A 13,611-nucleotide genomic window follows, 5' to 3' on the forward strand; every position below is an offset into this window, starting at 1 on the left:
TGGGATCACCAGGCCTACTTCCCACTCTGCCCTAGACAGGCAAAGCGCTCAGCCTCTCTGCGTGCCCACTGTCCCTATCTGTAAATTTAAGGAGAAAATGGGAAACTAAATTTGCAAGAATCATTAATTCCTAGGAAGATAATTGTTAGTTACTCAAAATGGTCCTTTCTCCATACATGTTTTTCATTTTGTTGAGGAATAATTGAGAAATAGTAGCTATATATATTTATGATGTACAATTTTACTTTTGGTGATGGGGATGGATCTTAGGACCTCCCATGTACATTAACCATAGTGACCATGTTGCATATCGTGTTTCTAGAAATTGCTCATGGTGCATAATGGGAAGCTTAACAGTCTTTGGCCAACGTTTCCGCATTTTCCCCAACTCCTGGCCTGCAGCAACTGGCTACCTTCTGACTCTCTTCTTCTATGAATTTGACTCACTCAAATTCTATGTATGAGATTATGTCTTTCTGTCTCTAGCTTATTTCACCTAGCATAGCGCCCTTAGGTTCATCGATGTTCTCATGAAGGGCAGGATTTCCCTCTTAAGGGCCAACCGGCATTACATTACACGAGCGTGTACGCATCGTGGTATTCATTATCCACTCACCTGTGAACGGACGCTTAGGTCATTTCCAAATCTAGGCTACTGTGACTAGAGCTGTAATAAACAGAGAGAGGGGATATCTCTATGAGGTCATTATATACCCTGCACATATACACTGAGAAGTGCGACTGCTGGGTTGTACTATTTTTAATTTTTCGTGGAGCTCTATAATAGTTTCCATAATAACTATTATCCATTTAATGATAATACATATTATCCAATAATAAATATTATCCACTATTTTCCATCAACAACTATTCTTTTTTATGTATTTAGTACAGGGCCTACAGGGCCTTACTACCCAGATAGACTTAGAGTGGTCCTTCCTGTTTTTGAGCCTCCCAAGCACTGGAATTACAGGCAAGTGCCACCACACCCAGTCTCGTTCACCAATTCAGTGCGCCCAGGGGTTGCGGTGCAGCATGGCAGGCTGGGGATCTAACCACCCACCCGTGTCTGCCTAAGCAGGGGCTCTAATCCGCTGAGCTATCTAACTGGCCCAGCGACTTTTCTTTTTTTTTTTTAATTTCTTTTTTTGTATTTTTAAGGAAGGGTCTGCAGGGTGTTCACTACTAGATTGGACTCCTAGTGATCTTCCTGTTTACAGCCTCTCAAGAGCTGGCATTACAGGCTTGCGCCACCACACCCAGTCTCAATTGCCGTCTCAGCACACCTTGGGGGTGGGGCCAGCATGTCAGGCCAGGGAATTGAACCCTGGCCCTTGCATCTTCTTGAAGGCACTTTAATCCACTGAGCTATTGGCTGGCCCTACAACTTTTCTTCATATCCTCACAAATACATGTTGTATCTTGTCTTTTTGGTTATAGATATTCCAACTTGAAGGTGATACAGGGTGTTTATTTTTACTTTTTATTTTTAAGGTGCTAGGAATAGAAACCAGGTCCTTGTGCATGCAAAGTAAGCACTCTACTGCCGAGCTACACCCTAGCCAATTTTGTTTCTTTGGTTTTTGAGACAACACTATGTTGTCAAGCCTGGCCTTGATCTTACAATATAGCCCATGCTGGGCTCACACTTAGAGCCAAGCTGGCCTTGAACTTGCAGTCCTCCTGCCACAGCTCCCCAAGTGCTGGGATTACAGACCTGCTCCATTACACCTGGCCTAGTTGTTATTTTTAAATGTTCATGGAAACTGGTGATTTAACTAGCAAAGGGTTAGATTCTCACCCTTTAATCTTGGAGTAATCTGATGGTTTTCAGATGCATCTCTGGATGCTGGATATTTTGTCTCAGCAGGGAGAAAAGTAGCTAAAGCAGGCAAAAGCCTCTACTTTCACATTTCTTATATTCTTAGTATTTACAGTACAGCAGGCACGAATCTGCAAATCAGGCCCTCAGAAAAGGATTGAATCATGGTAACAAACATAGCCGAGCCAGGAGTCCAGGCATTTGGGAAAATTTATTTCTCACACACTTCCCTGCACTCTCCAGGAGGTGCTTCATGGCGAGGAGACTCAGGAAGGCCTCATTCTTCCATCTTCTGTGGGAGAAAAAAAATGTACACAGGAAATGAGTCAAACTCAACAGGAGGCTGAGCATTGCCTTCAAGTGGAACAGATGGAAAGCCTGGAACTTCAGAAAAATGATGTTAAGGAGTGGCTTTAGCTCTCTCAGCTCATTGTGAAAAATGAAGCAGTGGAGCTGCTGGAGATGGGACAAGACCTCTGAAGAGCAGGGCACTTGGCCGGCAACACGAGCACCAGCTCCATCCCCCCGCACCTTGTTGCTTATTCTCTTCAATGCCTGGGACATGGGAGTTCTTGTTAAATAGTAAATTCTGTGAGTGCAGAGGCCAGCAGCCGAGACAAGGGAATGAATCGGCTCCCCCAGGTTTCCCTGGATGGTCCACTAAAGCCTGGGATCTTAGGGCTTCTTGGACGAAGCCACCCCCAGCCATCCACCCTTACCTGGCTCCCCACGTCACGGCTCTTGGCCCTGAGCTTGTTGACTTGTGACTCAGCGATGTCCGCCCTCTCCTCGGCCTCCTCCAGCTCATGCTGGACTCTCCGGCACCTGGACAGCTGAGTGTTGGCCTGCTCCTCCTGAACAGAAGATGGATGGGTATGAGGCTATGGAGTACCACTTGGGGGTTCTAGAGAGTTGGAGCTTGTGAGGCCTGGATTCCTTAATGGCAGCTAGGAACGTGTGCTGCATTCTCCATGGTGTGAGGATGAGGCTCCCAGCTCAGGGCCATATACACTGTTTAGGTCCATCTTGAAGGTGTGGCTATCCCTCCTAAGGTCATCTCCTTAACCCCTCCTCTGACTGACTTCTCCTATAGCTCTTTGGGAAAGATGCAAGTCTAGAGTTCTACCAAGTCTAGAGTTCTACCAAGGCACCTGAAAGAAGCAGAGACCAACAGGCTGGGTTTGTCTGCCCAAAGCTATGTGTCTAGAGATAGGACATTGTATGGGCCTATTTAAGGGCTACCCAAAGGTTCTTGCCTAATGTGGCCTCCCCGGCACCCTCTACCTGGGCGCTCATGAATCCTGCTGGGACTGTACTAATTAATCTGCACTGATCTGTATCTCTCTCCCCATTTGACCAGTTCAAATGTGCTCCCTCAAGGTTAGGATAAAACTAACCAGGCTTCTGTGCGAGGAGGAAAATGGGCAATGGAAGAAGCCATATGCTTGTGCCTTTGTTTAGGGCAAGGTCCCCTACACTGTGTTCTTCCAGACACTAGTCATGGTAGATGATACGCAAAGTATCAGGAGGTTTCCAAGTCAATGAAGTGTAGGAAATGTTACATTCTAGAACAACTCTTCCACTTTGGAGAATTAATTACGTATTACTTACAAAATCTTAGAAATCTTTGAAGGAAGGCAACTCATTTAACTTAATTTAAGCAAATTTCCCAAGTGATTTCTTTTCTCTTTTTTAATACAATGGCATGTATTTATACTATTTATTTATGTCTTTTTGAGACAGGGTCCCACTATGCAGCTTAGGCTGACCTCCAGCTCACTTTGTAGCCCAGGCTGGTCTCGAACTCACAATGATCCTCCTGCCTCAGCCTCCTGAGTGCTGAGATTACAGACATGTGCCACCACAACTGACTGGCTTTGTTCATATTTTATTTCAGATTGGTTTGCTTATCACCCATTTCAAACCATTAATAGTGAAATATTACTTGTGGATAATTATCTATTTGCATTACTAACAACAATTCTAGCAAATTAATAAGAATTAATTTTGCTGTCAAATATTAGTATTCAAAAAATGGGCTTTTGTTGAAATGCATATAGAAAATATAGCAGCCAATTTCAGCTCACTTTCCTCTGTGACACTGTACACATGCATTTGAATAGTGCTGTATCATTTGCAGTTTTGGAAGAGATTTATAAGAAGTCCTTTGATTTCTTGAGGTCCAGTATCTGCCACACCAGCCAATTCCAGCCCAACATTTCAAATGATGCCTCTAGACAATCCAAGCAGAACTGAGAAGTTCTTATGGTTGGGGTAGAGCTGAATGTTCCACTAATATTACTTATGAAAACAGACATCACAAGCCAATGACATCAAAGGCAAAGGAAAATAAAAACATTCAAAGCAGGTGAACAAGGATCTTCCACAAATATTTTACTTTTTATTTTTGTTACCGGGAATTGAACTCAGGACCTTGTACTCATCTGACAGGCACTGAGCTATCTCACCAACTCTTCTATAAACATTTTAGATGCTATACTTTCAGGAAAATGGGATTTAATGCATATTTGGATTTTACAGTATCAGTACTAACTGAAAATTTAACAAAGTAGACAGCATTGCATTTAATATTGTAAAACTGTTCAACATTATTCAGCATCCATTATGTGCATTGAATTGTGCTAGAATTTTAAAAGTTGAGTATTAATGTTTTATCAAGCATTACCTTAGTGTGAGGTAAAAATAAATTAGTGTCAATTCACAAGTCGCCTGTGATGGTGCAGGCAAGCCTGTGCCAGTTGGCTTCCCTGGGCTAAGCACAAGCTTCTGCCCTCCCTCATTCACTCACACACATTTTGATTTCTTTTCTATAAAAGAAAAGGCCACCCATCTTTCTGCTGTTCATGTCACCTAGTCCCCATACCCCCAGAAGACTCTTGGGAAACACTGGCTTTGGCACAGTCCATTGCTTCCATGTTGATTTCACCTATTTAATCAAGGGGTAGATTAGCAGGATGTGAGGGAGTGGTGAGAGTGAGGGAGAGTGAAGGAACCCTGCAGGTAGAGGGGACTAGAGGGGCCTAGTGCAGCACTGTGGATTAGGATGAGGTGCCTCACAGGAGGGCCAGGGGCGATGGAGACTGTTGGGCAGGCTGGGAGGTTGGGGATAGTTGGGTGATACAAGGCCAGAAGCATGGGCTAAGTAGGTCTGGTGTGGATGGAGTGAGTCTGGTGTGGATGGAGCGAGTCAGGGTGGGGTGAGATACAGTGAGGTAGGTGGGGGTCAAATGAAGGGGTTAGAGGTAGCCTGGCCAAGTGGGGTAAAATGAGAGGCCACAGAGCAGGCAGAGGTGGGGAAAGTTTGTTTAACACAAACCAGGGAAAAGAAGAGGGCAGATATCTCTGTCTTTATACCTGCAAGTGCAGACTCAGCTCTGAGGCTCTGAGGATGCTACTAACCCGGCACCTGCTGTGGTTCAGGGCTTGTGGGGACACCCAGGTGGGTGCGAGAACCCGGGGAACCCCTGAACTCACCGCCTCCTCTGCCTGCCGTTTGTAAGACTTCACTTTGGCCTGCAGCTTGTCCACCAGGTCCTGGAGCCGGAGGATATTCTTGCGGTCCTCCTCAGCCTATGAACAGAACATTGGTGAGAAGGACCGACCCATAAATCTGTGACTGCTGCTGGCGGGGCTTGGTCTATGTATCATTCATAGAGGAAACCTCTACCTGGTAGGTCATTTCCTTGACTTTGCGTTCATATTTGTGGGCCCCCTTCAGAGCTTCAGCTCCCCTTTTCTGCTCAGCATCTAACTCAGTTTCTAACTCCCGCACCTGGGTGAAGAGAATACAGAAGTCAGGTCAGAGTTCCCAAGGTCCTCTCCTGCACTTGCCCACAGGTCATTTTAGGGTGAACACAGGATTCATTAAGAAGTCTCTTCCTGGGGCTCCAAGGTCATGCTCTGTTCACCAGGCCACTGCTCATTCCTGCTGTGCACATTCAAATGAGTTGCCCTCTTTGAGCAGAAGCAGCCCTAGGTGCAGAGAGTCTGGCTGCTGGGTCAGATCTGGCAAAAAAGCTTCTTCCTTTGGCGTCACATAGTGTAACAAGCACAGCAAGGCTGAAACCTGCACGATTGCTCATGGTGATCTGATTCCTGAGAGAGCAAGGCAGGAGGGGACATGGAGCTGCCAAAAGTACGTTCACACTGCAGGCCCAGTTATAGATCCAGAGTGAGTCAGTCCCCATCACTGACATAAGAATCAGCACCTAGGACAGGGCTGACCACTCCTACCCATCCTACCACAAATGTGGGGGTGGAATAAGATAAAGTGTGTAATAGTAGTTTTTAAAATTACCTTTGCAGTGCTGGAGGTTGAACACAGGGCTTTGTGCATGCTAAGCCAGTGCTCTACCACTGAACTACAGTTCCAACGTGAAAATATTTTTAGAAGGATAGAACACCGCATAGGTATTGTGGATGCATAGTTGCTGCTGCCTTTTCTGAAGTCTTGAAGAGGGCAGCCACTGCAACTGGAGGTCAACAACTGTGGTTCCAACTTCACAACACAGTGAGAATCTTTGTGACTGCAGAAGGGGTGATTCCAGGTTTGGAGACTCATGAGGTCAACTTGGAGAGGTCCCAGTGAACATAGATTCTGGGAACCATTCCAAAAAAGATTCCCATCCTCCATTCATGCACCTGGAAAATTGTCATCTATATGGTCTTATAAAATACTCCAGCCAAGTATAGTGGTGCATGTCTGTGCTCCCAGCACTCAGAAGGCTCAGGTAGGAGGAGAATCGTTGTGAGTTCAAGGCCAGCCTACGCTATATATGCAAGTTCAAGGCCAGCCTACACCACATTGCATCTCAAAAAAAAAAAAAAAAAAGCCAATCCCCCCAAAACAAAAACAAAAACAAAACCCCAAAACAAAGACCAAAACAAAAAACAACCATACCCTATCCCAACTCCCTGGATTGCTCTGTAGGCTTTTTTTCTTTTGTGGTACCAGGGATCAAACTCAGGACCTTGTGCTTGCCAGGCAAGCACTTATTCCACTGAGCGATCTCCCCAGCCTGTCTCTAGGCTTTTATAAGGTTGATAGAACTCATATAATTGGGGAGCTGGAATTGGAGAATAATCAAGGTGCCTTAAAATGCAGGGATAGGTGGTGGCTGAGGGCTCCCTGCCAACTTAGGAAGCAGAAAACCATAGGAAGGTAGCATTGGAGGGAATCATGAAGTGTAGCTCCCTGTGGGAGGTGTCCATGAAAAGTGCCAGCCTAAACTCATTTTCATGAACAGGACTTGGAATGACTGAAAATAAGCATTGAAGGGATTTTTTTTTTTTTCTGGAGGGGAGTTCTAACTTCCCTGGTGTTTATTTTTCTTCTTCATGTGTCTATGATTTTGTTGTTTTTAACTTTAAAAATCCCCTTCATATTTAAAGGAATTATGTGCCTGGTGGTCACATTCTACAGAGGCTAGTAGGAAGAATGACTGAATTTCGGGGCTTTTCTGCTGGGAAAAGTTGTTTCTTTCTATTTTTCTCTTTGTCCTTCACCCCTCTAGCTCTTTCATGTCCTGTCTCCCTGAGACAACAAAGACATCCTAATTATCCCATCCATGTAGCCCTTCTCTAAAATGTCAATTGCTAGCACAGCCCATTTTTAAAAAATAATTAAAAGAAGCCATCACAGATCTAAAGGGAAAACTGAGGAGCAGAGAAAATGAAGGGAACAGTCAGAAAAGAAACTGAGCAAGTACAAGCTATGCTTCTAGATAAAGAACAAGCAGACCTTCCACATTGGAAGATTAAACATTTCTGATGTGTTAGCTTGGAGGAAAAAGCAGCGATTGCCTTCCTTTCAGGGTGGAGGGGAAACATCCCAGGACTGCAGATCACATTTAGAGATGGGGAAGAGAACGAGGCCTGCTGTGGAAAACAGAAAGAAGCTATAGATTTTATGCTGGATGGGCCATTGTTTATCAAAGTGAAGATTGGTCCAACATGTAAATTACACCAAAATGGATGATTTTATGATTGCAAATATATTTCTGCCACTTAGGTGTGTAGTATAAATTCACATGAAAGACAGAAAGTGAACATTAAAAACCATCCTGCTCGGGCCGGGGAGATGGCTCAGTGGAATAAGCACTTCCCTGGCAAGCGCAAGGGCCTGAGTTCAATCCCTGGTTCCGCAAATAAATAAATAAAAATAAAAAAAATAAAAACCATCCTGCTTTGCAGTCTAGTCAAGCAGTGACCACTTTCCCACCACTTAAATTTCTGGATTGCGGTTCTGTGTGCAAGTATCAGAGTCTTCTCAAAACACCCACCCTGGCCTCCAGCTTCTGGATCTGCTTCTTGCCACCCTTCAGCGCCAGCTGCTCGGCCTCATCCAGACGGTGCTGCAGGTCCTTCACCGTCTGCTCCAGGTTCTTCTTCATCCGCTCCAGGTGGGCACTGGTGTCCTGCTCCTTCTTCAGCTCCTCGGCCATCATGGCGGCCTGGTTACATTCACAGGATGTATTAGTGGACTGTCTACCCATCCCAAGCCCGGTGAAATGGAATACACTGTTAACACTGGTTTTGAGCATGATATTAAGCCCCTCTTCTCCTGGGCCAGTCTTTGTGTCCCAGTTAGCCTCTGTAATCACTGTACCTCTTGTGATATCTCCGCAAGCAGTTACAGATAACTGACTGCACTTATAAAGAGATGTATCTGATCTGGTATGCCCTGGCTTGGAAGCTTCCTTTCTCATCTCTGAATACCATCTCCGGGAGTACCAACAATGCTTACATCTGTAATGGCCTTCTTGGCTTTCTCCTCTGCATTTCTGGACTCCTGGATAGAGTTCTCCACCTCTGCCTGGCACTGAGCCAAGTCAGCCTCCAGTTTTTTCTTTGTATTTATCAAGCTTGTGTTCTACAAGAAAAAAAATAGATATCAGATTTTATTTGCGCACTTAAGACAATAGGAAGAGAGAGGTTTGGGGGTTAAGTAAATCATAATCTTATTCTATTCTGCTAGGTACTGCATTATGCTTGACCAAACAAAAAGTCTTGAAGCAGATCCAAGAATGTATATTACAAAATTGAGCAAACGATAAAGATAGAGCTTCAAATATTCAGGGCTAAGCACGCAGGCCCAGCATGTGAGTGGGACCACCAGGGGCCCTCTGAATCCTCACTCCAACCAGCACCTAGGCCTAGTGTGTGAGTGGGACCACCTGGGGCCCGCTGGATCCTCATTCCAGCCAGTGTGCAGGCCCAACGTGTGAGTAGGACCACCAGGGGCCTTCTGGATCCTCATTCCAGCCAGCACCCAGGCACAGCCTGTGAATGGGACTGCCTGTCAGTTCACTAGATCCTCATTCCAGGCCAGGCATGTGTGTGGAACTTCCTCCATCAGACAGGCCTTGTGTGGAACCCTGAAGCAGAACTCCCTGCAGAGAGACTAGAGGCAAGACCCACCCAGCTGATCCAAGAGCAGAACATCTTGCCAAAGTGGCACAGTGGATTCACGTCCAAGGGCTGCAGCAGGAAGAGGTAGAGCACAGCAACCAGACCCAAGCCACACCCACCTGGATGAGTTTGAACTTGGTAGATCCAGACCTGGTGCTAAGGTAACAACTGCACCAAAGCGCTACACTGAAGGTAAGAAGACAGTGCTATACAAAATGACAAAGAGAAGGGGAAAAATGCATTCTCAGGCCCCGAGTCCACCCAGAACACATGCAGGAGACATCAGCATAGAAGAAATTGAAAATCACACACCTGAAATCTCTGAAATAATAGCATCTGAAGTAAAGAAACAATTTCAGAAGGGTATAGAGGAAATCAGATCAGAAATAATTTCTGAAGTAAAAAAAGAAATGATAACTATAATGAAAGAAGTACTAAGTGCTTCTAAAGAAGACACTGATTAAAAAAAATAGAGCAGAATAGAAAAATGATGGAATCCTTGAATGAGCAATACAGGAAATAAATGGAATGCATGGAGCAGATCCAACGTGCTATACAGAAAATTAAAACCTCAATCACAAGCTGGCAAAACCATTTGAATGAAAGTGAAAATAGACTTTCAGACTTTAAAGACACCATTGGAGCTAGTGAAAAAGTAAGAAAACATCTCTTAAAAACAACTAGGCTGCAGGAAAAAATAATTCAAAATTTGCAGGACAATGTAAAGATGAACAACATAAGACTAACAGGCATTAATGAGGAAGGAGTCAATAGGAATGATATTAAAATAAGATGGGCAGAAGTAGTAGCAGACAATTTCCCAAATATGGGGCAACAATCTTATATTCAGGTAACCGAAGTGTATAGAACTCCAAATAACAACAACCCAATTAAAGCCACACCCACACATATAATAATCAAGATCTCAGAAATTCAGCACAGGAACAGTATACTGAAAGCTGCTAGAGAAAAGAAACAGATCACATTTAAAGGAAAACCCATCAGAATAATGGTAGATTTCTCTTCACAAGCCAACAGGTCAAGAAGAGCATGGAGCAAAGTACTTCAAGTCTTGCAAGAAAACAAATTCCAACCCAGATTGATATACCCCGCAAAACTCTTTCAAGTTTAATGGAGAGGTGAAATACTTCCATGACAAAGAACAACTAAAGAATTTCATGATGACAAAACCTACCTTACGCAGACTACTAAAAGATATTCTAGAGAGTGATCAAAATGACCATAACTCCATGAATGAGAATGGAAAAAACCCACCAAATAGGGCAAACAAACACACGAGGAAAAGAGAAATATAACATTCTTTCAATTACTCTTTTATATACAGCAGCAAAGTATTTCCATCAGCATACTCTACACATGGACTTCTCCTGCATGCTATGGGTCATGATTCTGTCTAGGTCTACAGGGTAGATATCAAGGAAATAGCAGCAGCTCAGTTTCATGAGTGACACCTGGCTACCAGGAAATGTCATGGACACCGTCCACGTCCACCACATACTAGAACTTTGTGTGATATCCTATCCTCAAATTGTTAGAAGTGCTGGTCATATATTTGCCATTCCAGTACTTTTTTTTTTTTTTTTTTTTTGGCAGAACCAGGGATTGAACTCAGGCCCTTGCGCTTGCCAGGGAAGCGCTTATTCTACTGAGCCATCTCCCCGGCCCCTTTTCCAGTACTTTTGTTATGTTTTATTCTTAGTAATTCTTTACTATCATGAAAGCCTTTTCTTAGTTGATATTTTTGTATATATGAACCTAACCAAATACTGTCTGAGTGCTCTGAATTGATCACAGATTCATACATATGATCCACTACATTCTGGCCTCTTAGTTGGACTCACTATTTAATTTTTCAATATTATTTTGAAATATTTAATTTTGAATTAGTTACTTTTCTGAATATCATTTAATTTTAATTAAATGTGGGCTCACCTGAGGGGAGCAGAGGCCCCTGGCGATGCAGGAGGCCCTACCTACCTAGGATGGACTCTGGGCCAGCAAGAGCAGACGCACCTGCGTGTGCAGCAGTTGCACTCGGTCGCTGGCATCCAGCAGCTCCTGCTCCGACAGCCTGCGGGTTCGCTCGGTCTGCTCCAGGGCCACTTTCATTTCTTCCAGCTCCTCCAGCAGCAGGCCGTTTCTGCGCTCCACAATGGCCAGCTGCTCCTTGAGGTCTTCGTTGCTCCTCAGGGCATCGTCCAGGTGCAGCTGGGAATCCTTTGGGAGAATCAGGAGTGAGGCCCAAGCTGCAGGGCGGGCTGAGGTCCGCATGCTCTGTGGGAGCGGCCAGGGCTCACCTTAAGCTGCCCCTGCACCGTGCGCAGGTGTTTCTGAGTCTCCGCCACCTGGCGGTTGGAATGGCCCAGCTGAATCTCCATCTCGTTGAGATCCCCCTCCATCTTCTTCTTCAGCCTGAGGGCATCGTTCCGGCTGCGGATTTCAGCCTCCAGCACGCTCTGCATGGCCTCTGCTGCCCGCTGGCCATTTCTCTTGAGGTGCTCGATCTCCTCATCCTTCTCAATGACCTTGCGGTCCAGCTCAGATTTCACCTGGCTGAGCTCTAGCTGGACGCGCAAGATTTTACTCTCCTCATGTTCCAAAGAACCCTGATGAAGGAAAAGGAGTGACTGGAGTGACACAGGCATCACCATTTTGGTGCAGGTTTTCACGCCCCCCCATGATAAAATGGGTATTTCACACATTTTTATACCTATTTTACAGAGGAAGAGAACATTACTTAGAGGTTGCATGTTTGACTTGCTCCGAAGTGTCCCTAATTGTGACAAAACAGGGACTAAATCTTTGTATCCTGTCTTAACAAATACTCCTATCTTGAAGGAGCATCTTTTGAAATAGTAAATGTCCTATGGAGAACCTGTATTTTAATAGTAAATATAATTTAGGAACTAACCCATTCTCCATACTGACAGGAGATTTGCTCTCTTACTACCATGTGTTCAGATTTTCCCTGGAGCCCCTCAGCCAACTGTGTTCCATGACCCTGGCTGATGACTACACCAAGGGACCCTGGATCTCTTTTGATTATATAGGATCCCCCATAGCCAAGAATGCCAGGGGTGAATCCAAGTTAAGCATTAACTGAAGGATTTTAAGCTGGTTTTCAGGATGTTTGGTGATTGATTTTTTTGTTTGTTTGTTTCCTAAAAAGATATTGATGATGTAATAGATATATGTGTTTACTCTCAAAAGGAAATGTGTGCTATTGGGTCCCAGGAGATAAGGGGCAGAGTACAGAGCTTTTAGGACCACAGGGATGGCTGGATGTTCTTCCCAATGGAGAGGGTGCCTGGTGGCAGGAAGGGCCCTTCTGGATGGGCAACGGCTGCCTCTTTCAGTTCCCTGTTTCCCTGCCCTTCTGAGGGCCATGCTCAGGAAGGACACTTGCCTCCACCTCTTCTAAGGCAGCCTGGAGATCAGACTTCTCCTGCTCCACTTGCTTCTTGGTCTTTTCTACTTCCTGAAGGTTCTTGCCGGTTTCTGCAATCTGCTCGGTTAAGTCAGATATCTCTTCTGTAAAGAACAGGCTTGATTTAGGGTGTTTCGACAGGCTCCAGGTTGCAGCATCAGCATTTAGTGGGTGATTTAGGGGTTTGCAGTTCATTCATGACATTTTTATAGGAGAGAATACAGGGGGGCTGTTTAAGGAGGTGTCAACAAGACACAGATGCGTCACCTCACCTGAACTATACAGGGAAACCAGTAACAGGGAAAGAACTTTTTATAGCCCAAAGATTTCAAGAAGTGTGCAAAAACGGTCACAGAGATGATCAGAAAATACAGAGCTGCTGTCTTTTGGGATCAGCAGCAGCTTCAGAAAGTACTGGGTCTCCTTTTCTAATTTTATAGGTCAGAGGGCTGAGGTCCTAGGGACGGAGGGACAAGGATCCAAAGCCACTCAGAGGCAGAATCCCCGCAGTGTCTTTTTCTCTATCAGCAATGAGCTTGGCAACCCAGGGTGCCTTCAGATTTTGAAAATGAGACTCAGTCCCAGGTGTAGTAGTGCACACCTGTTATCCCAGCACTCTAGGAGGCCGAGGCAGGACAACTGCAAGCTCAAGCTCCATCTGGGCAATTTACCAACTTAACAAGACCCTGTCTCAAAATGCAAAATAAACAAAGGGTAGAGGTGTAGCTCAAGGAGAAGGCCCTAGCTGCAGTTCTCAGCACAGGGGAGGAGGAAGGAGTTGGTGACTACTATGTCTTACACTGACAGAGCCTCCAGCCTCAGGGCACATGGTATGTGTGAGCTGAGTAGAGAGAAGATTTTGCAGGGTAGCAGGAAGGAGGAGGCTGTGGCCACATAGGGGTGGCACTGG

At 45.0% G+C, this 13,611-nt stretch overlaps 1 protein-coding gene across 1 annotated transcript in view; it reads right to left on the reverse strand.

The window, feature by feature from the left end:
* Positions 1 to 2,099: 2,099 nt before the first annotated feature.
* The window catches only part of LOC101587154 (myosin-13), a 60,052-nt gene continuing 48,540 nt past the window's right edge, over positions 2,100 to 13,611 (reverse strand). The window contains 10 exon segments of the mRNA XM_023705421.1: positions 2,100 to 2,114; positions 2,536 to 2,676; positions 5,318 to 5,413; positions 5,511 to 5,615; positions 8,125 to 8,295; positions 8,589 to 8,714; positions 11,288 to 11,491; positions 11,572 to 11,880; positions 12,681 to 12,805; positions 12,843 to 12,916. Coding sequence (XP_023561189.1) covers positions 2,100 to 2,114; positions 2,536 to 2,676; positions 5,318 to 5,413; positions 5,511 to 5,615; positions 8,125 to 8,295; positions 8,589 to 8,714; positions 11,288 to 11,491; positions 11,572 to 11,880; positions 12,681 to 12,805; positions 12,843 to 12,916 — 1,366 coding nt within the window.

The sequence above is a fragment of the Octodon degus genome, unplaced genomic scaffold (genome assembly GCF_000260255.1).
Source record: "Octodon degus isolate 3935 unplaced genomic scaffold, OctDeg1.0 scaffold00219, whole genome shotgun sequence".
Lineage (NCBI taxonomy): Eukaryota > Metazoa > Chordata > Mammalia > Rodentia > Octodontidae > Octodon > Octodon degus.